At 40.0% G+C, this 23,387-nt stretch overlaps 1 protein-coding gene across 1 annotated transcript in view; it reads left to right on the top strand.

The window, feature by feature from the left end:
• The window catches only part of LOC123246082 (vascular endothelial zinc finger 1-like), a 16,208-nt gene extending 648 nt beyond the window's left edge, over window positions 1–15,560 (top strand). The window contains exons 2-8 of the mRNA XM_044675029.1: window positions 127–320; window positions 524–587; window positions 4,805–5,499; window positions 6,295–6,358; window positions 7,030–7,213; window positions 9,009–9,143; window positions 12,098–15,560. Coding sequence (XP_044530964.1) covers window positions 127–320; window positions 524–587; window positions 4,805–5,499; window positions 6,295–6,358; window positions 7,030–7,213; window positions 9,009–9,143; window positions 12,098–12,525 — 1,764 coding nt within the window. The 3' untranslated portion in view covers window positions 12,526–15,560. The remainder of the gene's footprint in view (window positions 1–126; window positions 321–523; window positions 588–4,804; window positions 5,500–6,294; window positions 6,359–7,029; window positions 7,214–9,008; window positions 9,144–12,097) is intronic.
• Window positions 15,561–23,387: the final 7,827 nt, after the last annotated feature.

Genomic DNA, 23,387 nt, shown 5'->3' with positions numbered 1-23,387 from the left:
GCGCTCCTCCTCCCCTCCTCCCAGCCCGCCCGCTTGCCTGCTTGCCTGCTTTGCCTGCCTGCCGGCTCCGCGCCCTAGCCCCGGCCGGGCCCCGGCCTCCCTAATCCCCCTTTGTTTTTCCGCCAGCCCGCCCGGGAGCCGCGGGGCGACCGAGGTGTGAGGAGGCGGCCTCCCGGGGCGCGAGGGTGTGTGTGCGTGTGCCGGGGCAGAGAGGGGGCCCGCGGCCTGGGGGTGACCCCCGGGCCTCCCGCGGGCACTCACCCCCTTCCCCTCTCGCCCCGAAGGGGAAGGGAGGAGGTCGGCCCGCTGTCACCAGCCCGGTAGCGGCCCCGAGGAAGGGAAGGGCGCGCGTCTGTAGCGCCCCGGGACCCTAGGGGGGAGTGCAGACCTGGTGCCCCCCGTCCCCCATCCCGCCCAAGTTTCCCGGCCCCTCTCTTTGACTCCCCCCTTCTTTTGCCTGCTCTCCTTTCTCCGCTCTGTGGTCCCTCTTTTTTGTTGCTAACCCCCCCCCCCCCCTGCGCAGGCCATCTCCGAGTGTGCAGGGGGTGTCCTCGGACCCCCGGCTCCCCCTGTTTTTTCCCCTCTGGGTACTTGCCCAGTTGGAGGGGTTTGCTTTGGGCAGTGTCTGTGTCTCTGAACTTATCGACTGGATTTGAAATTGTCCTTTTACAAAAGCCCCTGCGCCGGGACTTGACCGCAGCTGACACCCCCTTCCTCTCCCGCGTCTTTCCCTGCCCCCCTCCCATTCAGTCTAGGGAATCCCCCCCGGAGGCCGAAGAAGGGAGGCCAGGGTCCTGGATGGAGCGACCCCCTCCTACTCCTACTGGAGCCCTTGTCTCTGACCGCGCACATTTCCTCTGACCCGGGGGAGCGCCAGAGAAAGAAAGGGAAGGAGACTGGGAAAGATCCCGCTTGCAAAGCCCCCAGATGAGTCACCCCTTGGGGTGTTTTTCTTCTCTTTCTTTCCCGAAGCCACCCGCTTTCCGCTAGAAACCGTGAAAGTCATTTGTATGGCCGATTTATTAACTGGCTTTACTTTGATGGGGGCGGGGGGGGGGTGTGTGGTGGAATGGGGGGAGTGAGGAAAGAGTGATGCTGTTCGTTGGGGAACCGAGATGATGACCCTGTTTGGATGCCCTGGGATGGATTTTTATTTATTTACTTTGCTGTTTCGTTCCAATTTACAAACGAAGCGTTTAGTGGGCAGTTCTGATGAGCTCACTGGGAAACTTCGGAACAGAAAGAGGGCAGGAAACTCATCACTTTAAAGTGCGATCCTCCCACTTCTCTGTTATTTTCCTTCTTTGAATAACTTCATGAAACCCCAGACTTCTGGAGCTCTTGAGCCCTTTTACTTAGTTAACCAGGAACGGATGTAGAATTTTTAATGAATTTATTTTCTAAACCACTTTACTCACCTCAGTGGTCTTGATTTGAGAGTTTACCCGTAGTCTTTTTTTTTTTTTTTTTTTTTTAAAGTATCTGATACCTGCAAAGCTGTTTTGTAGGTGGCTTGGAGTTTTTTTAAGACTATAAACACAGGCTTTTTGAAATTGAAGTTTTCAAAATAAGAAATTGCCTCCTACCGAATCTGATCTGTTTTTATTTTATTATATTTTAATGAGTTTGGTGAATAATATATATTATCCACATTTTAAAAAATATATAGTGAACATTTGTTAGAGAAAAAATAATATTTAACTATCCAATGTCCAGATTGGTATTAAAGGTGATAAATATTCTCTCCAAAAAAAAAAAAACACTTTCAGACCTTCATTAAAAATATGTTTAATATACCTCTGGAGTAGTTTTGATATGAATGATTTAGATAGCTATATAAACTTAATTGGAGATTGTGAAGATAAGAAGGATCATGTATTTATTTTAGGGGGAAATCTCGTAACTAATATTTATAAAGCTAATCACTACTTAAAACATATAACATTTGATATTTCAATATTCTTGGAAAAGATATCATTGATTAACTACTGTTAGATTTAATGTATTTTCATACATACAATTATATCAGGTTTTGTTGTTTTTTTAAGAAAATGATTCCATCTACCTCATAGGTGTGAGAGATAAATTTTTGACCCATAATGTTCATATAGCCCTCATTAAATTTTGAAAAAGCTGATTTAATGATTTAACATAGATTTGGAGAGATAGTTGTGTATATATTGAAAATATTGCAGGAATTTCTATTGAAAGGTATTGAATAGATCTACACTGTTTGGATTTTAAATTATTTCCATTGAGGAAATGAAGGAGTAAATTACATTGTTTGTTTCCATTAGCATCTTATCGCATTTATATTTTAAAACAATTTAACACCTGCTTACTTTCCAGATACAGGATAGAAAGTGAAAGCCATAGCTGTTAAAATGTTTGATGGATGATTCTCCTAACAGGACATTCAAGATATGACTCACTGATGCTAATTTGTTTCAGTACAAAATCTTTTACCCTCTGGCACTGGAGATTTCACGGTGCCATATCCTACCACCCTGAGTGATGAAATAACATTTTTTTTTTTCTGGCCAACACAAGACAAGGAAAGCTCAGACAGGGTTAAAAGCACTACAATTGAAGGGGATAGAAAAAAAAATAAAACTTTGATTCAATGATGATCCTAGTCAAATAAAAGCCTGCCCTGCAAATGGATTTTTTTTTTTTTTAAACTGTACTTTACCAGAGTCCGGCAGCAATTGTTGCTTTAGTCTGTCTCTACCTCTGATACAGGGAGTGGGGGGGTGGGAGGTAGCAGTACTTTCATTAAGAAGATTTTGTATAGAAAATCTTGGAAATCAAGAAGTTATTCCTTCAGTAGTAAGGACATTCTTGATAATTTCATTTAAGAAATAATCAAGGGAACTCTTAAGACCCTTGTAAAAGTGAGCTTCAGCAGTTCTGTGAAAGTATTTACTTGGATATCTATATTGATAAAATACTACTAAGTGCTTTTAGTGCTCAGCTATCCTAATGGTTCTTTAGTATTGAAAAATGCCTCCAAACTGTCTGAACCTTGTCCAAAAGATTTGCATTCTCTACTATCTGATCTGTCATTTGGCTTTGAAATTGTGTATCTTGACCTATCTTCAAATATTAACTATTTGTATACTGTATATGACTTTGGGAATCTTAGAGTTTGGGGAAAGGGTAGGGATTAGACTATGGATCTCTTTAGACTATTTTCAATGTCACCCAATGAGATTCTTAAATCTCATAGAGACCAAGAGAAACTCCATAAAAAAAGTATGCTGTAATTCAGTACGAACACTAAGTCCAGAGATGCCTTGAACTGAAGTACATACAAAGTTTCTGAGAGCTTCCCAGGACTCAGAGGGAGGTGAAGTCAAAGGTACTAAACCTGCTAATTGAAATTAAGTCTGTGGATAATCACACTGTATGGTCATGTGGGACACTGATTTTAAGTTTAGCTGTGTCATTCTCATCAAGTAAACTGGGTGTAATAGTAGGTATTCTTCTTATCCTATGGGGAGAAATTGTATGCATGCATTTGAATGTGTGATTACTTGTCCTTGGTTTTCTGTCCTTTAGGAGGCTAGCTAAATGACTGCAGGATTTGTGATTGTAGGGTATAGGAAGGATAAATAAGCTTCTAAAGTCAGACTGTGGGAAAAGGCCTAGGATACTGTGCTCGAAGTTTTTAGGGTCTTTAACTTGTGTCCTCCTAGGATTGTGAAAACATACATTTTGGGGTTTGGGACCATTGCCTCAGACTCAGATAATTTTTGGAAAAGGGAAATTTTTTAGAAAAACTTTTTCAGGAAGTAACGTATCATATCCTAAAGAATTTGTTAATATGGAAGTACTGTGACCTCAAAACCAGTATAATAACACAAATGCCAACAAGGTGATCTATAGGGGAAAATTGGGCTTTATAGTTGATGGCAATTTCTAGGAAGCCTGTTAAATCCTTAGTTTTGGGGGATGGCGGGATGGGAAGGAATGTGCGTTAGAACAACGTACTTGTCTAATATTTTAACAAAAGCAAGAACTGTTGGAGAAATACAGGCTTATAGGGGAAATTAAACATTTTTTTTTTCCTTTAACCTGTCTGACAATTAAATGATTTGGACAACCAGTTAAATACAGCTTTAGAAAGTAGACTTATCTAGCATCAGGTGAATTAAAGAATAGTTGGAAGTACTTTGCTGACAGATACACTACAGGTTGTACTATAACAGGCTTAATTTCAACCCAGTCTCTGGTAGGGTTAAGGGAAAGTAAAGTTATTCTAACTAATATACTTAGAATACTAGATTCCATTCATTATTTAGCAATAACAGCTCTTTTGCTTAATCATTCAGGATTTTCTGGTGAAAAAAGAGGAGACATGAGCCATTCCTCCCCTATTTAATTCACAAGTGGATGCTTCTGTTGTGTTTTACATTTCATTGAGAGGCTAAGTATATGTCTGTAGTGTCATTTTTTTGGATAAGTTATTTAAACTTGGCTTCAGTATTGACAGAATAATGCAAAGGGATTTTACCATCGAGTGCATCCCATCTGAACTAAGGTAGTCTGGTAGGTGAGTCAGCTGTTTAAAATCGAGAACAGCCTCAGCACAGGAATGGCAAAAGTCTGTGTATTGTATGGTGACTTAAATGTTATGTGCTGGGTTCTTTGAGTTACTGCAAGTTTGCTTAACCCCTGTTACAGAAAGTATGCTTTCAAGGTCTTCCATTTGTTTTCTTGGGTTTGTGTTGTCCGGAGCATGTTGAATTTTGAAGGCTGTTGTGAGTGGTTGTGTTTCTTAAGTGTAAATGTTTGGTTTTAGGCCCACGAAGCCTCCCATCACCAACAGCAGGCAGCACAGAACAGCTTGCTGCCCCTCCTGAGCTCTGCTGTGGAGCCCCCTGATCAGAAGCCGTTGCTTCCATTACCAATAACTCAGAAACCTCAGGCACCACCAGAAACATTAAAGGATGCCATTGGGATTAAAAAAGAAAAACCTAAAACCTCCTTTGTGTGCACTTACTGCAGTAAAGCTTTCAGGGACAGCTACCACCTGAGGCGCCATGAGTCCTGCCACACTGGGATAAAGTTAGTGTCACGGTCAAAGAAAACCCCTACCACGGTGGTACCTCTTATTTCTACCATCGCTGGAGACAACAGCCGAACTTCGTTGGTCTCAACCATTGCAGGCATCTTGTCAACAGTCACTACATCTTCCTCTGGCACTAACCCTAGCAGCAGTGCCACTTCCACTGTTATGCCAGTGACACAGACAGTCAAGAAGCCCAGTAAGCCAGTCAAGAAGAACCATGCTTGCGAGATGTGTGGGAAGGCCTTCAGAGATGTCTATCACCTTAACCGGCACAAGCTCTCTCATTCAGATGAGAAGCCCTTTGAATGTCCTATTTGCAATCAACGCTTCAAGAGGAAGGATCGGATGACTTACCATGTGAGGTCTCATGAAGGAGGCATCACCAAACCATATACTTGCAGTGTTTGTGGGAAAGGCTTCTCGAGGTACTGGGTTTGTTTTTTTTTCTTTTTAAAGTTATGTTCTCAGTGAACTTCATTTTTGTCTCCCAGAAGATGGTGGGGAGGGATGGTTATTTTAATAACGGGTATGGGCAAGCTTGTATTACTGCACAAAATTGGTGATAGGTACTGAGATCTTATATCTCTAGGTCACTGGCTCCAATTTGGTTCAGTTGAAAGGTGGTCAACATCTTATTTTGTTTAGGAAGTGCCCTGGTTCACTCAGCCCTGAATTTAGCAGAAAGGCATAACTTGCCCTGGTAATTGAATGTCTGGGTAGAGGAGTTACAGACTCTACAAACCAAGGAAGTATTTCTCCAGAGGTGGGGGATTCTTGCTAGCTTTTGATAAGGTACATGGGAAAATAATTCTTACCTACTGTCTGAGTGCTGAGCCTTTCACTCATTTTGATTGGATAAGATGGATTCTAAGGCCCTTTCCAAATCTAAAGTCCTATGGTCTTATTTTAAAAAATATTTATAGTTAATATAGTTATATCATTCCAGTCATATTATTAGGACTACAATTTTGGCCATATTTTAACTGTGGGAGGTAAGATTTAGTGTAATTTGGTGTTGGAGAGGAGATAATCTTCTCAGGTAAAAAGGGAAAGTTTTTCTTTTCTGTGTGAAAGGAAGGTCATTAATGCTGTCAACTTTCTTTAAACTACATATACCTCTTCTCATCTCCTCTCTTCTATCCAAAGGCAAAAGGCATATAAGCATCACAGCTGGTACCATCTCTGTATTTCATTACATGTTATACCTTTCTCCTTCACAGGCCGGACCACTTAAGCTGTCATGTAAAACATGTCCATTCAACAGAGAGACCCTTCAAATGCCAAGTAAGAGTTAAAATGACTTACTCTTAGTATTATGCACTTGATCCAGAAAGTATAAGCCAGTCACATCTCTCAGATTCAGAATGGTTTGGAAATTGCTAACTTGAATAAAGTGGTCTGTTTTAAAGGCTAGTTTAGTTAAAAAAAAAAAAAGACAGTTTCTATTTCTGTGATATAAGACCTTTAAAAAAATTAAATTGAAATAGCATGAATTATCTTCAGATTTTTGTCACTGGTTCTTATCAGGTTTTAAAAAATATTCCTTTTGGACTATCATGAAAGGTTGTTTGATAATGACTTTGTGTAACAATAAAAATTGTAAAAAAATTAAATACTGAAAACTAAAGCAAAAGACTAGACATTAGTTCTAGTTTGTTGCTGAAAGTCTTTGACTTAATGTAATTGATGTCACATCAAACAGGTTGGAATAAGTACAAATTATTTGAATTCAAGGAAAGATCCAAAAGATTAATTTTTTTCCCTTTCCCTGAAATGGAAGGGACTTAGCATCCGTGAAAGATTTAAAATCACCATTCATAAGACACATATAAGCAAAATTTTAATAGCTCTGTTTGAATAATGTGGGCATAGTAACACATAGATAGTACAGAGTGCTTCGAAATGAGTGGAACAGGATAGTCTATATTTAAAAAAAGTTTTCCTCCCTCATGCAGACATGCACTGCTGCCTTTGCCACCAAAGACAGACTACGGACACATATGGTTCGCCATGAAGGAAAGGTATCTTGTAATATCTGTGGTAAACTTCTGAGTGCAGCATATATCACCAGCCACTTAAAGACACATGGGCAGAGCCAAAGTATCAACTGTAATACATGTAAACAAGGCATCAATAAAAGTAGGTGAAACTTTTTTATGTTGTATATATTTTGCATTGATTAAAAAAATGTACCAAAAATGTTTTAAATCATGTTTTGAATTCCTTATTTTTGGTCAACTTTAGTATTTTCACTTTTTATTGAAACTTCTCAGGGTGCTTCCAAAGAAGAGCATTTGACATTTCCATTATCTACACAATATCTACACACGAAACACTGGATTAGAAACTCCATTACTTTCAAATCTTAGTATTTGCCTACATTGATTTGTAAGCCTCACTTGTTATGTATATCCATGCTAGAAATAGCAGAATTGTCTGATGACTCTTTTCCAGTGAATCATTTTTCCTAGGGACTGGAATGAAAAGTCCTAATGTATTGCAACTCAGAGAACAGAAAGTAACTGTTTTTCTCATGATTGTTTAAAATAAAAGAATTTCCAACGTATTATTTATTTATCACTACCTAGTTGCATTAAGGTAAAGCTCTAGAAGTACTTTTTTCTTCTTTTAAAAATTGTTTTCTAAGTGAACTTAAAAATGTTGTTCTCACTGCTTTTTCTCATGATTGTTTAAAATAAAAGAATTTCCAACATATTATTTATTTATCACTACCTAGTTGCATTAAGGTAAAGCTCTGGAAGTACTTTTTTCTTTTTTTAAAAATTGTTTTCTAAGTGAACTTAAAAATGTTGTCTCTCCGAAGATATGGAAGACTCTTTCTCTGACTCTCTGTCTCTGTCTCTCTCCTTAGAATGGGTGTGGGCAGGCAAGCAGAGCTGGATTACCAGAGATTGTTATAGAACTGAGCTCTCATACCTCCAGGTCAAGTTTGGCTCAATTAAAAAGTTATGACAAAACCATTTCCATCCTCAAACTAGTAAAGATATGGAATTTCTTAGTCAGTTAAAGAAAAGTGAAACAAATTTACTTCTCAGACTCTAAAGTTGGGTCTTTCCCTTGCACAGCTTATTGATGATATTTCTTGCTGCTGCAGTATACTGTTGAATAATTTTGCATTTATACAGGCTTTTTTCCTTTACTATCTTGTCATTTGGAATAGAACTTTGCATCATATTTGAGTTACTGGGCAAAAACAACAAATCCTCAAAAAATAGATGATTAAAAATTAATGAAATGCTTCATATGTATATTAAATTTGGCTAACTTCATTTAAAACCTATACAGAATAAATAAATCAGATTAAGTATTTTTTAATTTTACTAGTGGTGTTTTAAAGTTTAACTTATAATGCATTTTATTATGGTCAAACAAGAACATAGTTAAATATTTTGATGAACAGATTGATTACAACAATTATTATTAAATTCCTTTTCAAAGACATTATCAGTATTTTGAAATAGTAAGGAGGTGTTTTTTTTTTTTTAATTGTTTAGTCTGGGTTTCTCCAGTGTCCCTGCTCTCCTGTTTTGTGTTTGTTTCTTAACTTTTGATTGGTGTGGTCATTAGTCTTAGAAGAGAAGAACTTTGGAGGGAGCTATTTAAACAAACTGCAAAGATTATGAAGAGTAATATAAGTGGATATTAGTATCCAATTTAGAGTGGAGAGAAGTATCCGTTCCCAAGCAGAAGAGTGGTAAGGGCTAGGCTATGGAAGGTCAAGTGATTTGCCAGGGTCACACAACTGGGACGTGTCCAAGGCCAGATTTGAACCCAGGACCTCCCATCTCCAGGTATGGCTCTATCCATTGAGCCACCTAGCTTGCCCCTAAGAGTGTTCTTTAGGAATTTTGAAACAAAACAAAAACTTTTCAAGGTGAATTTTATGTTTTGTGTTTGTATTTGATTGGAATAGCATGCATGAATGAAGAGACCAGCAACCAGAAGCAGCAGCAACAGCAGCAGCAGCAGCAGCATGTGACCAGCTGGCCAGGGAAGCAGGTAGAGACACTGAGATTGTGGGAAGAAGCTGTCAAGGCAAGGAAGAAAGGTAAGAAGAGTTTTTTGGCATTTTATGGTTAGAGAGAAAAATGTTTTATCTTGGTATGTCAAATAACGTAAGAGACTATGTATAACTAAGGGTGACAGGTTTGTGAATTGTAAACATAATATGCAAAAAAAATCTGGTAAAGTTTTGTTGTTGACAATAAAGTATCTCACTAATTTTTGTCCTTATTGGAAAACTAGAATCTCTTTATATCTTTCTGGATTTCTTTGGTCTATAAGTTTTATAAATTTGGAAGCAGATTTCTTCCTTGGATAGATAATCATTAGCCTTTCTTTTTTATTATCCAAAAACAGAATTTAGCCATCAGTATCCTTACATTTTTAACTACTTTCTTGCAAAAAACATTCTCATTTTTAGTGTTCCGATGGCACATCATTTTTGTGCCTTTATCAGCCGCTGGATAATTCATTTCCTTTGAGTCCCATCTTTCCACTCTATCCCTTGCTGTTCTGGCCTTTTTGCATCTTTTCTCTGATTCCCCCATCGACCATGGTGCTGATTTCTTTCCTCTCCATGGTTTATGTTAATATTGTTATTCAGTGAGGCTCTAGGATCAACATAAAATAATCCTTAGTTCAAAAGTTTATTGGAGTAGCTAAAAATTGAGAATCATTTGCTTTTTCTCTTGTTTATATCATGTTAAAGAATCAGTTAAAGTACCAATTGCTCAGCATAGCTCTTTAGCTTTCTGGTCACAATTCTGACTTCTGGTCTGGCATGGGGCTGCTTCAGAGAAGCATATTTGTCAGCATATCTCCAATTTCTGGTATATTTCCCCTCCCCCTGTGGCAGGTTTATAAACTCTTGTTACTGCCTTTCCTCCAGTCCCCATGACTTTGAATTTGTTAGAAATCTCCTGTATATGTTGCTTCACTGTCATGTCCTGGGTCTTGTAGTTTCTTTCATCCTTGGCTTTTGTGTAGGGTGGCTGTTCTCCCTTCCCTCAGACCCCTTCTAAACAGTCAAGGATTTCACTAAAGAGTGGGAATCGTATCCTTTTTCATACAGCCAATGGCAGTGAAGGAAAAGAATGCAGCCTTCCAGACAGGGCTTCCTCAAGGGCTGCTTGTTCCTGTCTTCCAGATGTAATTATTTGTCATTGTTTTGACAAATTGCTAGTAAGGGAAATAGAGAAATAGATGAGTTGGGGGTGGGGGGAGGAATATTGTACTATGATAATGAATACAAGTATTATAAAGGGGCTGTTTGCTTATTAGTTGAAATGATATTCACAGAGCATTTTATTTAGAGGCCAGGGATCATAAGTGTTAAATCAAGTCATATTCAAAGTACACTGTCAGGCTTACAAGATAAAGACCCCAAAAAGTATTTTGGGGAAGATAATACCAGAAAGAAGATATCCTAATTAGCTATGTATCCACTACCTCTTCTGCTAGATATTGTGTTTCATTTTGCTTATATAATAACTCAACTGTTTAGGCTCATCCTTTGACCCCCCATGAAACAAAATGCTATTGTGTTCCCATTCGTTGTACACTTCTCATTGAAAAGGCCTATAGATGGCAGAAAACTGTATTCCTGTTCAATTTTGTAACATTTGTGAGAGTAAGGGAACCTTGATAAGTTTAGGGCTTAAACTAAATTGACAGTGTCCCTTTAAGTACTGGAGCAAAGAACATAATAAAGCTTGTAGAGAATTTGTGCAGCCTGTATTGAATTAACCAGGGAATGGTTGCTATTAACTGTTTCATGGATGAAGCATCCATGCTATGAATAACCTGGCCCACTTGTGGAATAAGTGTATAAATACCAAATTTAGCTTCAAATTCATTTTAGCTCAGCCTGCCCTTTTTCATTTTGTTAGCCACATCACTGGCAGCCCCTCCCCCATCCCACCCCCACTGTCCCTCTTAGGAGTTCTGTACTCTGGCTAACCAGCAGGTGGTGCTGATTTTTGTGGGGGCTGTGGTGGGTTATCCTCCAAGGGAAAGTGTCCAGTCACAGCTGGATAAGGGAAGGACCAGGAACCCTCCAGCTCACTGAAGGGTCTCCTTGTTCAGGCCACTGGTTAACCCTTTTCCATCTTCTTCATGATATGTGTAATATGTGTAAATATATTGTGTTACAATTAAACTAGCCAGTTAAGTTAGTTTAGAAGTAAGATAGGAGATGGGAGTGGGGTGGGAGAGGGAGTGGGGCATAGATCTAAGGGTGAAATTTTTTCTTTTAAACATAGTTAAGAAACTTAATTGTAATCAAAGTTATTTAGCAGAAATGATTTTTCTAAGACTGAAATAAGCAGATAATTACTGAAATAGCTTTGCTTATCAGTCCCTAATAATGGCTTTTTAAAACCTTCACAGAATGTCAGTTCACCTTTGAGAAGGCTATAGAGTACGTACCATTCGGTATGTACACATTCTCTCCACTACTTACAATGTGCCTCATGAGAGGATTTTTCTGATTGTACGATACTGTGTAACCAATAGCCCAGCTCTGTGTAAACCAGCCCCTCTCACCTGCTGGTGGTTGGCTCTTCCCAGGAAAGCGTTTAGAATTCAGAGGAACTGCATGAAGTGATAGTGAGAATACTTAACCCTACTGTGGTGCCTCTGCTCCACAGAGTGCCATGCAGAAGTTAACTGATCCTCATACCACCACTGTGAGGTAGGTAAGTAAGTTTGATTCCCCCCTTGTGGGGGGAAACCTAGACTGAGAGGCTGAGCAACTTGCCCAAGTCCTAGAGGGAGTTAGTATCAGAGATAAGATTAGTATTCTGGAGTTCCTGCCTCCCCAGCCCTGTGCTCAGAAGGCATCTCTGTCATATTGACTTCTTGGTTGAAAAAAAAAAAGTTATTATTTAACTTACTAAATATTTGTGACTTTTCCTTTTTTAAAAATTGATTCAGAAGATTTTTTTGAAATTTCATTCATGATTTTGAGAGTCTAAAGTCCTTTTCGTCTTCTCATTTTAGAAGCTGCTAACCTGTGCCAAACTTCCACGGCTGCTACAACACCTGTGACTCTTACTACTCCATTCAATATAACTTCCTCTGTGTCGTCTGGGACGATGTCAAACCCAGTCACAGTGGCAGCTGCAATGAGCATGAGAAGTCCAGTAAATGTTTCAAGTGCAGTTAATATAACCAGCCCAATGAATATAGGGCATCCTGTAACTATAACCAGTCCACTATCCATGACCTCTCCACTAACACTCACCACCCCAGTCAACCTCCCCACCCCAGTCACTGCCCCAGTGAATATAGCACACCCAGTCACTATCACATCCCCAATGAACCTACCCACACCAATGACATTAGCTGCCCCACTAAATATAGCAATGAGACCTGTAGAGAGCATGCCTTTCTTACCCCAAGCTTTGCCCACATCACCACCTTGGTAAACAGTGTTATTTAAAAAAAAAAAAAAGTTAAAGCAAATATTTACCAGCAACATTTTTTTTAGTTTATTAAAGCAAAAGTCAAACCAAGAAATTGGGAGGTCTTATTACACTAGTTAAAAGCCTAAGTAGCATTTTTCTCCAACTTGGGATTTTTCAAAGTAAGGTATGTAAAGTGATCACTTCCATTTCAAAAGATTTTTCCTTTAACTCACAGCAATGTTGAAACAGGATAGTAGTTCATTAATGAAATACCACAAATAAAACCAGACATATGAAGTGAAATACATATGTGCAAAAACCAGTTTTTATCCCAGAAATTATTCTGACTAGGAAATCATTTTGCTTTAAACACTAGCAGAACTCTTTGTCTCCCAAATAGGGTGGATGGCCGATTTTTAACCTGCCTCTTCTAAATCCACTTATTGAGAGCTAGTGTAGAATTATCTACGTTTAATGTTTTTATGAGTAAATGCATTACATTGTCATAATAAAATGCATTTCAGAGAATATGCATTTTACCTTTGGGAATATGTTAATTTCAGGCAGCATTCCCTATGGGAAAGGTGATACCAGCTCTGATATGCAAAGCATATGATAATTTATCATTCTAACTTCAACATATAATAGGGATTGTGACCTGATATTTGGAGATGTAAATATTGCTCAGCATATTAATCCTGATGGAGTATAGCATTGTAGTTGACTTTTTAAAAAAACAAAAAAACAAAAAAAGACAAAAACAAAAATTGTGTTTGGTAAAGAAAGGCCGCTACTGACAGAGGAGGAGACAAAAAGTTTGCGGACAGGCAGGCTCCTAGCCTAGCTAGACCTCTGGGGCTCTTATTCAAGAGCCAAGGAGTACTTTGGAATACTTAAATATTGCTTTAAAATTGGAAGACGCTGGAGGCACTTAGATGTGATGTATATGCCCCTCTCTCTCCCAATCAGAACCTGTTGATATTGCAACAGGGACAGATGTGTTAGTTGCTCACTAGAAGTTTTGTCTTATATTAAATTGTATACAGTTTTTATTCTAACCACTAACTAGGTAGTATGCCCCTTCAGGACAAGCAGAGTGTGTGTCTTTTTTTTTTTTTTTTTTTTTTAATTTCTCTTTCCCCATTTTCTTAATCAAGTGTTGTGCAGATCTGTTGACTTTTGTAAATATTTACATCATCATCACTTTTTTCCCTTAAATTTTTTGTTTAAAGAAAACACTTCTATCAACTTTGTAGTGTTTTCAGGGAGACAGCTGTCTGAACTCCCTGCAGAAACCCTGCAATGATCACACACGTTGAGACATGTGCTTTTTGTTTCTTAGCAGAATGTTTTTTTCTGTACATAAGGTAGAAACCAAAAGCTAGGAAAACAAGATACTCTTTAGACCATCATGCCACACATTCATGTTTTTAAAACATTGTTTAAAAGAAAATCCAAAACCAAGTCTCTACACGATCTTTTTTTTTTTAAGTTGCAATTTGTGTGTGTTTTGTTTTTTGTTTTTAATCTTGCAGTTGAGATAAATGGAAATTAGTTGTGTTAATCTTGCAGAATGTTTGCAGGACTATCAAACTGGACGACTTCCGTTTGTACCCCTCTGTGTCAGTCCAAACATCAAAATACCTTGCTTTCTGAGGCAGACTTCCTACATCAGGGACAGGTATCTGTGTCATTATTCAAAACAGTTCTAGGGGGTTGAACTACATAGTAAAAAAAAAAAATAAATAAATAGAACTTAGTGTAAAATAATTTTATAAATGATCTTTTGTACTTTAGGACATTAAATTGTACAACTTTTGTATATATAAAAGCTTAGGAACTTTCTGTTTAGCAGGAAGGCAACACATTCCTACACTTTTAATGTATATGTTTGTTATAATGTCCATGTAAACATATGCCCTATGTTTGTGCCTTTTTAATTAGTTTGTCTCAATAAACAAAATGTAGAGAAAAATATGTAGCTATGACTTTGTTACAACTGTTCTTATCCACAGTTCAAAGATCTGTTTGTTTTTGATATGTAGAGCATTACGTGTGGACTACTGGAAGGACTAGAGCAGGGAAGACCCATGTCCAGTCTTGCTGAGGCATGGAATGGGCTGCCCAATGGCCACACCTGGGGAGGAAGCTCAAGTCTCAGCATGCAGTCCAGCAGCTAGAATCTGGCTCTGCCTGCTGGGATCTGTTAACTTTATGGCAGTCCTCCCCCAGGAAAAGAGGTTTGGGGAGGGAAGCTGGAAATGCCTCTAATAATTCATGAAGCCTCAGACTTTCTTGAGAGTGGCCCCCAGGTAGCAGTCCTCAGTTGGGAAAGGTTTGGGCCCCCCTGGGCTAGAATGTGGTCATTTGAACCCTGAGAGTATTAGTTCTTTTAAAGAAAAAAAAAAGTGGAGATATTTACTAGAAATGATTGTTTTATCAACTCATTGTATAATAAACAGGAGTGAGACTTCATTGTATGACTTCAGTTAAAATGCTATTTCGTATGCACTCTTTATTCACTTAAGAAGCTTGTCGGCAATAATAAAACCACGTTGTGTCTTTTTGGGGGACTGGGAGAGGCAAAGGTGGGGTAGGCTGGAGAGCATGGAGAAGGGGGTTGGATACACAGAGAAGGGGACGAAGGGCCATATGATGGAATTAGCCTATGTCTTGGTGCCCGAGTTGAGTTTCTACTGCAAATGAACTGACTCAACAGAGTAACTAAGGCCTGTCCAACAGTGTTCTATGAGAAGGCAGTGTGTGTTCTTCCTTTTGGGTTGTAACCTAGTTGAGCTCCCCTTTATCAGATTGGCAGCTAAACAGTTGTATTAGATAATCCTCAAATCTGACATCCAGCTTGTTACGCTCTAGGGCTTGCTGCTTGGCCTGTGATCGCTTTTTATTGTGTATCCATTTCCCTCCTAAGGTGTGCTTCTAAATGAAGGTTTCTATGTACGCAGATGATGATTTTACCTGTCAATACCAGCACTGTATTACTAACATGCAAAATACTGCAAATTTATTTTGACAAATTAAAGTTAACCAGTCACAAATGTCATGGATTGCTTAATACCTCAGAAGCTTCATTACTTGATTAGGATGGAAACTTTGAAGCATGACTTCTCAAGGCATGAATGAATTCAAGTTGGGAGGAGGGCGGGGGACAAAAGGGGTTTGCGGGACCTGGCTCCTCAAAATTGTCATGGTGCCCCAAGGGAAGGAGCATTGGTCTACAGACTGGGAAGAGTCCCTCTCCAAGATTACCTGGGACAAAGCTTCAGAGAAGCAGTTTTAGGGGTTCAAACCAGTGCCTACCCACAGGATAAATGGTAAATAATCCACTCTTACATCTATGCATTATTCCTTAGCTGTCCTCCCCACAATTATCTTTTACCTAAAAATGGATTTAATATGGACTTGCATGTCCTGAGGATCCATTCCACAAAGAGGTTTAAAATATATATAAAATAAAATCTATTTTCTCCAGAATTGAACATAAAATGAAAAGCAAACCCTTTTTTTAAACCAGATTTTCAACCTTTAGAGTGTGCTTGTTCTTTCCTTCCTCTTCATTGAATCAGAAAAACTGGATTATGAAGTTTTTCTTGGTGGGTTTTAAAATTTTTGTTTTGTCAGCTTTGGGGAGGTGCCATTGTATAATAATCATTGGTGTAGTTTAGAAGTGCCCTTAGTGTCAGTGAAGGACCAACTATCCCTGAAGAGATTTATCTGCTGAATAGGAGTCCTTGCTATTCTCGGGTGTTCCAGGGCCCTGGAGTTCTATAGTGATGTCCACTTGGGAGATTTCACAGTAAAACCTTCAGAAATCACTGTGGAAAAAGCCACGGCAAGATCTTTTGGTTGGATTCATTATGCTTCTGAAAATAAATGGGAAGGTGATTTTAAAGTTTTCTGCCTGGCCACTTCCCCAATTTTTGTGTCAACAGTCTAAGCACATATGCTGAGTCTCTTGGGTTCTTTCTCTTTGGGGTTTCACTTTGGAAGAAGACTGCTCAAGAGTACTGGATCTAGAATCACAAGACCTGGGGCCAGAGCTGCCACTTCCTAGCTTTGTGGCCTTTTGCTTAAGTTATTCCTTACCTCTCTGGCCTTCAGTTTTTTAATCTGCAAGATGAGGGAGTTGGACTAAATGACTTTTAAAATTTCTTCTAGTTCTTATTCATTGGTCCTGTGACTCCCCATTTGGCTCTGTAATCTCCACAGTTGACTCAATCTTGGTGGATTACTGGAAGACAATTACCTATTCCTTGCAAAAACAGAGAACCCATAGATCTTTGAGACTTCTAACAGGTCTTGGTTCTCTAGATTTGCATGGTTTGTGGGCACCCAAGTTCCCAGGTTCTCTTGATTATACACTTTTTGGAAAGGTTTGGTGGTGGAACAGGTTGGAATGGAAGTTTGGGATTTTATTTTTCCAATTTCAGAGATCCATACCTTATTATTTCCATTCATGTTTCAACTAACTTTTTGTACTGTGAATGATCACCTCTTTGATATGTTTTAATAGGATCAGGTTTTCAAATTAAGACTTTTTTTAGTGGAGTTCACTATATATTAGACATGTCAACCATATGGTCTCTAGCCCCACTTTTTTGGTCCAAAAGACCTATGATTTCATTGGTGTTGGGAACTCCTAGTGAATTCCTCCCCTCACATACACACATAAATAAATTGTCCAGGGTCATAGATGCAGGCCTTGAACCCAGGTTTTCCCAAACTACAAGACAAGCTATCATACTTCCTCATTCCCACTTGTCATTTAAATATAAATGTTGGGAGTTGGAAAATTTCTCTTCTGACATTGAGCTCTCCAGGTGCGGCTTAGCCACAGGACTAAGGAGAATCAGAACAAGCTCTTTAGCCAGATGCACTTCTTAAAGGTTCCCACATGTCTTTTTATGATAGAGTAAACTAAATCTAGATGCCACGTAGGCCCCAAAATGACAGGGCTTGTATTTTTTTCAATACTGGAATGGAATGGAGCCAATGAAGCTTTCAGCTGACTCAAAAGGGTTGAATAAGGGCTCTGCTCAGGTGCCAAACTCTTGTGTTGGGCTCCTGGCATCTTTGGACCTCCAAGAAATTCCTGTTCTAGCTAGTGATGGGAAACAGGTGAGAGAAACCAGCAAAGCCAAGAGAGCTAACTTTCTAATGGGAAGTGATGAGGAAAGGAAGAAAGAATTTGAAGAATATGTCATGATGCTTCTTGTGTTATAGGACAGCCAGGACACCTCTCCCTGCTAGTCTAGATAGGGTTGCTGAAGACCCGATTGCTGAGAGAGCTTGCTAGTTCAGAGTGGCTGTAATCATTTCAGCCCCAGTCAATAGTTGGAGCAGAAAAATCACTTCTCCCAAATGAAAAGAGGATAAAATCGGTAGCAAAATAGATAGGCCAGCTTCAAGTAATTAAGATGATATTCCCAACAGCAGGGATCATTAAAGGGACACTCTTCCCCTTTTAAGTCACCAGAGGTGCTCTCTCCCTTCTACTCCTATTCCCATTAAATCACCATAAATTTATCCATGGTCATAATATCCTCCTAGGCGAGGAAGAATGATGGTGACCAAGGACACCATCCTTGGAATTTGTCCTGAATTTAATAGACATTCATTATCTATTATGTGCCAGGCCCTGGGGACACAAAGCCAAGATTGGAGTGAGTCCCTGCCGTCAAGGAGTTTGCATCCTTTGGATTGATACAGCTTGTACGTACTAGGTAATTTGAGAAGGGAGAGAATACTAACATCTGGGGAACATGGGATGAATGATTCACTAAGGAAGTGACCCCTGACCTGAGTCTTGATGGTTCTAGGAGGAAGAGATCATAGGATCACTACAGATTTAGAACCAAAAAGAATGTTAGATATTTAGAGGTCATCTAGTCCAATCCTATCATTTTATAGATGAAGAAAGTGAGACCCAAACATACTAATACTGATTTGTATTTTATCTGGCACTCTAAAGTTTGCAAACCGCCTTACATACATTATCTCAGAGCAGGTACTTTGACTTCAAACCATCTTTCCAATTCACCACACGGCAAGTTCACTCTGTAGATGGATGACAGCTAGAGATTAAGTGTCAAGCTAGGAAATCGCCAGCCGTGCAGTTTGGCTGGACCATAGAAAACTTGAAGGGAACTTCACAAAAGAAGGATAGAATGATAGGCTGGAGCCAGATTGTGGAGAACTAGGCTAAAGGTGCTCAGAAGGAGGGCATAGTGGGGAGGGACAAAGAGATGATGGGCTCTGGTAGGGGTGGGGCTGGGGAATGCCCTACCAGAGAACCTTGATGGCTCATTCTGGAGGGCAGATAGCAGCAGGGACTTGAATCCCCCTAGACCGGGGATCGGCAACATATGGCTCTCGAGCCATATCTGGCTTTTTTGAGGGCCAGATATGGCTCTTTCTGCAGGAGCCATAAAGTCAATTTTTTTTTTCAGGCGCTGTTACAGGAGCGTGCACTGTGAGCACTGTACGGCTCTCATGAAATTACATTTTAAAAAATGTGGCGTTTATGGCTCTCACAGCCAAAAAGGTTGCCGACCCCTGCCCTAGACACTTAGCCTCAGTCTTGACCTCAGATTCCTGGGAAGTTGTCCCAAATGGGGAGATGAATGAATCTACCTTCCTGCCTACTCTTTCCCTACTAGCTAGCACCCCATCTAGTACTCTGTCCTTCAATCAAGCACAATTTGTTTAGATAATTGTATTTGCCTGTAGGGAAGGGAAAAGGAAGAAGCCCTATCAGAACTGAGTGCATCTTATACGATTTTTAAGCTACAGTTTTCTAATTTTCATCTTAAAATAAGTTTATAATTAGTGACCTTTGTTCATTCAAAAATTTTCTCATCATTCTCTTTTCCCTTTCCCTTTCCCAGACAGCCAACCCATATAACAAAAAATATTTTTAGGGACAAAAAAAAAAGAAGAGGGAAAAAAATGAGCAAAATTGATCAGTACATTGGAAAAGTCTGAAAACATAGACTTCTTCGGATTTCCCAACTGCTATCATATCATCAGCAAATGGACGTAGTTTATCTCCTCAAGCTATCTTACCACCTTTAACTTCTTTTTCATCTTATTTCTATTGCCAGCATTTCCAGAACCATATCAAATAATAGTGGGGAGAGGGGACATCCTTGAAAATATGACTTTCGTTGCATTCAAGTGTAGCTCATGATATCAAGGGGGCATTGTTCTGACCTGTGTTAGAGCTAAGGGAACCAGGCTGAGGGAGGTCGTGGAATTTCCCTTCCTGGGGATCTTTGAACAATCTCTCTGGCCTGGGATGGCTTGGGGACCTTTTTTTTTTTTTTTGCCTGGAGTAGAATGAAGGAGATGACCTCTTACAAATGTCTTTCTAGCAATGGGGACTTTTAAGATGTCATGATAAAAGAATTGGCTCTACTAGAACTGGTTACTCCTTTTCCTCAGGGAACTCCAGGTCTGTGGGGCAGGTTTGGGTTGAGTGGTTGCAACTCATGCATTAACCAAATGGCAATTAAAAAACCAAACTAAAACAATAAAAACTCCCATTTAAATAGTCGTTGCATACATTATCTCTTTCTATCCTCCCACCAATCTTCAAAGGTAGGTGCTATTATTAATTCCATTTTACTGAAGCACAGAGAAGTTAAATGATTTGTTTAGGCTCCCACAGCCAGTAAAGGTCTGCGTCAGCATTCAAAGCTACAGTCTGCCTCACACCATAACTATTTGCTGTATCCATGGAGCCTCATGGCCCAGCTCTATTCAGGTACTAAGGGGCCCACTGACTTGGGCATTTTGCTTCCTTTTCTTCAGTGAGACATCTGAATCCCCTGAAATCATTGAACTTGTGGTCTGGCCAGTGGGTGAAGACCCTTATCAATGCTACCACCAGGAAGCTCCTCAGGGAAAGTGTTCTGTTGCCATTGCAGGGAGGTGGAGATGGAGTATTGAAAAATGAAAGAAAACAGCAGTGATCTGAGCCTCTGGGCATTCTCCTCCCTCCCTAACCACTGAGGCGCCTTCACAGAAGTAACTACATTTGAATTCTTTCTTTCTCTGCACTTCTAAACTGTTTCCTCAGGAGGTTTTTAAAAATTTTTATTTTGAATATTTTCCCTTAGTTACATGTTTCATGTTCTTTCCCTCTCCCCTAAGCCTCCCCACGCCCCTTAGCTGATGCACAGTTCCACTGGGTTTTACATGTGTCACTGATTAAGACCTAATTCCATATTATTGATAGTTGGTCTAGAATTATTGTTTAGTGTCTACATCCCCAACCATATCCCCATCAGCCCATGTGTTCAAGCAGTTGTTTTTCCTCTGTGTTTCTCCTCCCACAATTCTTCCTCTGAATGTGGCTAGTTTTCTTTCTCATAAGTCCCTCAGCCTTGCTCTGGATCCTTGCATTGCTGCTAGTAGAGAAGTCCGTTATGTTCGATTGTACCACAGTGTATCAGTCTCTGTGTACAACGTTCTTCTGGTTCTGCTCCTTTCACTCTGCAAGGAGATTTTTTTTTAACCTTTACCTTCTGCTGGTAATCAATACTGTGTTTTGGTTCCAAGGCAGAAGGGCTAGGCAATGGGGGTCAAGTGACTTTTCCACGGTCACATAGCTAGGAAGTATCTGAGGTCAGGTTTGAACTCAGGATCTCCCGTCTCTGGGTCTGGCTTTCAAATCTACTGAGTCACCTAGTATTAATTCTAAGACAGAAGAGTGGTGAAAATCTAGGCAATTGAGGTTAAGTGACTTGCCCAGGGTCACACTGCTAGGATGCATCTGAGGCCATATTTAAACCCTTGACTGCCCATCTCTGGGCTACAGAAGGAGATTCCGTGAGCTCCTCTTTGACTTTCATAATCCCGAGAGTTGAGAAGGTCTTCCTTGTGTCTAACTGAAATCATCTTTCTGTAGTGGAAACACATCATACACTGCATATACAAGTCATTCACACTTCCATACACATGCTCCATCTATAGTATATAGTAGAACTATTCCCTCGTCTTTTCAGAGGACAGAAAAGTGAAGCTGACTGCTAAGCTGGCTGGAAAAAAGTCAGGAAATCCTTCCATCCTCCCTACTGAGCAGGCCCGCTGTTTCTGCCAAATCTGATCACCAACAATTTCTCCACTTCCTCTGCTCCCTTCTCCTGGACTCACATATGTCCTAGAGATGAGGGGAGGCAGAGGGTATTATCAAGGTAGATCAGTCGGTGGATCCAAAAATCTGGGTGGGTTTTTTTTTTTTTAAGTATCTAGGTTTTTAAGAAGTAAAAGTTTTATGGGTCAGTATGGTCGCTGCAATTTTGAGTAGTCCTCAGATAGATGATTAGGAAACATGAACTTAACTTATCAAATTATTTTCTTCCAAGACAAAGCAGACTGAATCAGCAGGAAGGGCATCAAAGGAGTCAGGTCTACAAAAGGGTTTAGGGGATGGGGAATGGGAGTAGACCACAAACAGGGCATTTTATTTGCTTTGTCATTTTGCCAAGGGGATAGGCCTGTTATTAAGTGGCACTCAGTGACCTCTGAAGCTTGGGGCGAAAGTTGGGGAGGCTAACGGACCTGGTCTCTGGCTCAGGAATAATACCAGGCTCAGTCCTGCTTAGAGGAACTTCATTTTTTTTTTTCATTTGAGGGGAGGCAGCAGGAGGAAGAAAGCTGCATTCCTGGGTTTTCCCACTGGGCTTGTAGGAAATAGAAGAGCTCAAGGAAAACAAGCTGTGAGCACACGGGCCTATGCACTCTCCACTTTCTTCCAGGACAACAATATAGTGCCTTGGTAACCGGCCGTTGTGTAACTCAAGTGAAGACTTTCCATGAAAGAACATGATGTTTCAACATTTCCATTGGGTCAGGCCGGAGCCAGGCTCCCTGGGGGCCCTGGCAAGAAGCCCCCATTTGCTAGTAGACAGAGGCAGAGCCCCAGGCTCCTCCTCTCCCTCTTTCCCTTTTAGGCTCAAGATTCTCTCCTCAGCAAGTTTTCTTCTCAAAGTCTGAAGGAGTGGGACAATCTTCCTCAAGCAGGCAGGACCGAACCCCATGATCCCACAAAGAACAGTGTCTAAGAACTCAGTATAATTCTTTTCCTTACCCCTCCTTCCTAGACACAGGTCTTGTCATTCTTCTTCTCATTGCTCATCTTTTTTTTTTTTTAATAGAGTTCAGATAGAACTGTTCCTAGGACAAATCACCATTCTCTGATTTTTAAAATGCTTAATATGCTGCAAATTATTGCCCAGGTGGATAAAATCAACTGCTTTTGACTATAAGTATTGGGTTAAAAGCTTATCCTCTGTAAATTCACAAAAGCTCTTTAGGAAGACTCCAGTAGCAGATTGACAAGGGGGCTGATACCCCATCCATCCCTATATAACTTGGATTTCTTCTACTAGATTATATGTGTGTGTGTATATTTTGAACCCTAAGTTTCTATCTTAGAATTGCTATTAAGTATTGGTTCTAAGGAAGAAGAGAAGTAAAGAGCTAGGCAATTGGGATTAAGTAACTTGCCCAGGGTCACATAGCTAGGAAGTGTCTGAGGCTAGATTTGAACCTAGGACCTCTCATCACCAGGCATGGCACTCTATCTACAGAACCACCTAGCTGCCCCTAAACCTTATATTTTGAAAGCTTTTTGCTTTCAAAAGCCTGCCTCTCTCTCTCTCTCTCTCTCTCCCTATCTCTCTCTCTCTCTCTCTCTCTGTCTCTCTGTCTCTCTCTCTTTCTATCTATTCTATCTATCCATTATTCTATCTATCTATCTGTTTGTCTGTCTCTGTCTGTCTGACTGTCTATCTACTGTAACTATCTATTATCTATCTGTCTGTCCATTTTCCTGTCCATTCTATCCATCCATCTACCTA

The sequence above is a fragment of the Gracilinanus agilis genome, chromosome 4 (assembly GCF_016433145.1).
Source record: "Gracilinanus agilis isolate LMUSP501 chromosome 4, AgileGrace, whole genome shotgun sequence".
NCBI classification, from domain to species: domain Eukaryota; kingdom Metazoa; phylum Chordata; class Mammalia; order Didelphimorphia; family Didelphidae; genus Gracilinanus; species Gracilinanus agilis.
Note: the sequence above shows the minus strand (reverse complement) of the source record. Positions and strands in the feature narration are given on the sequence as shown.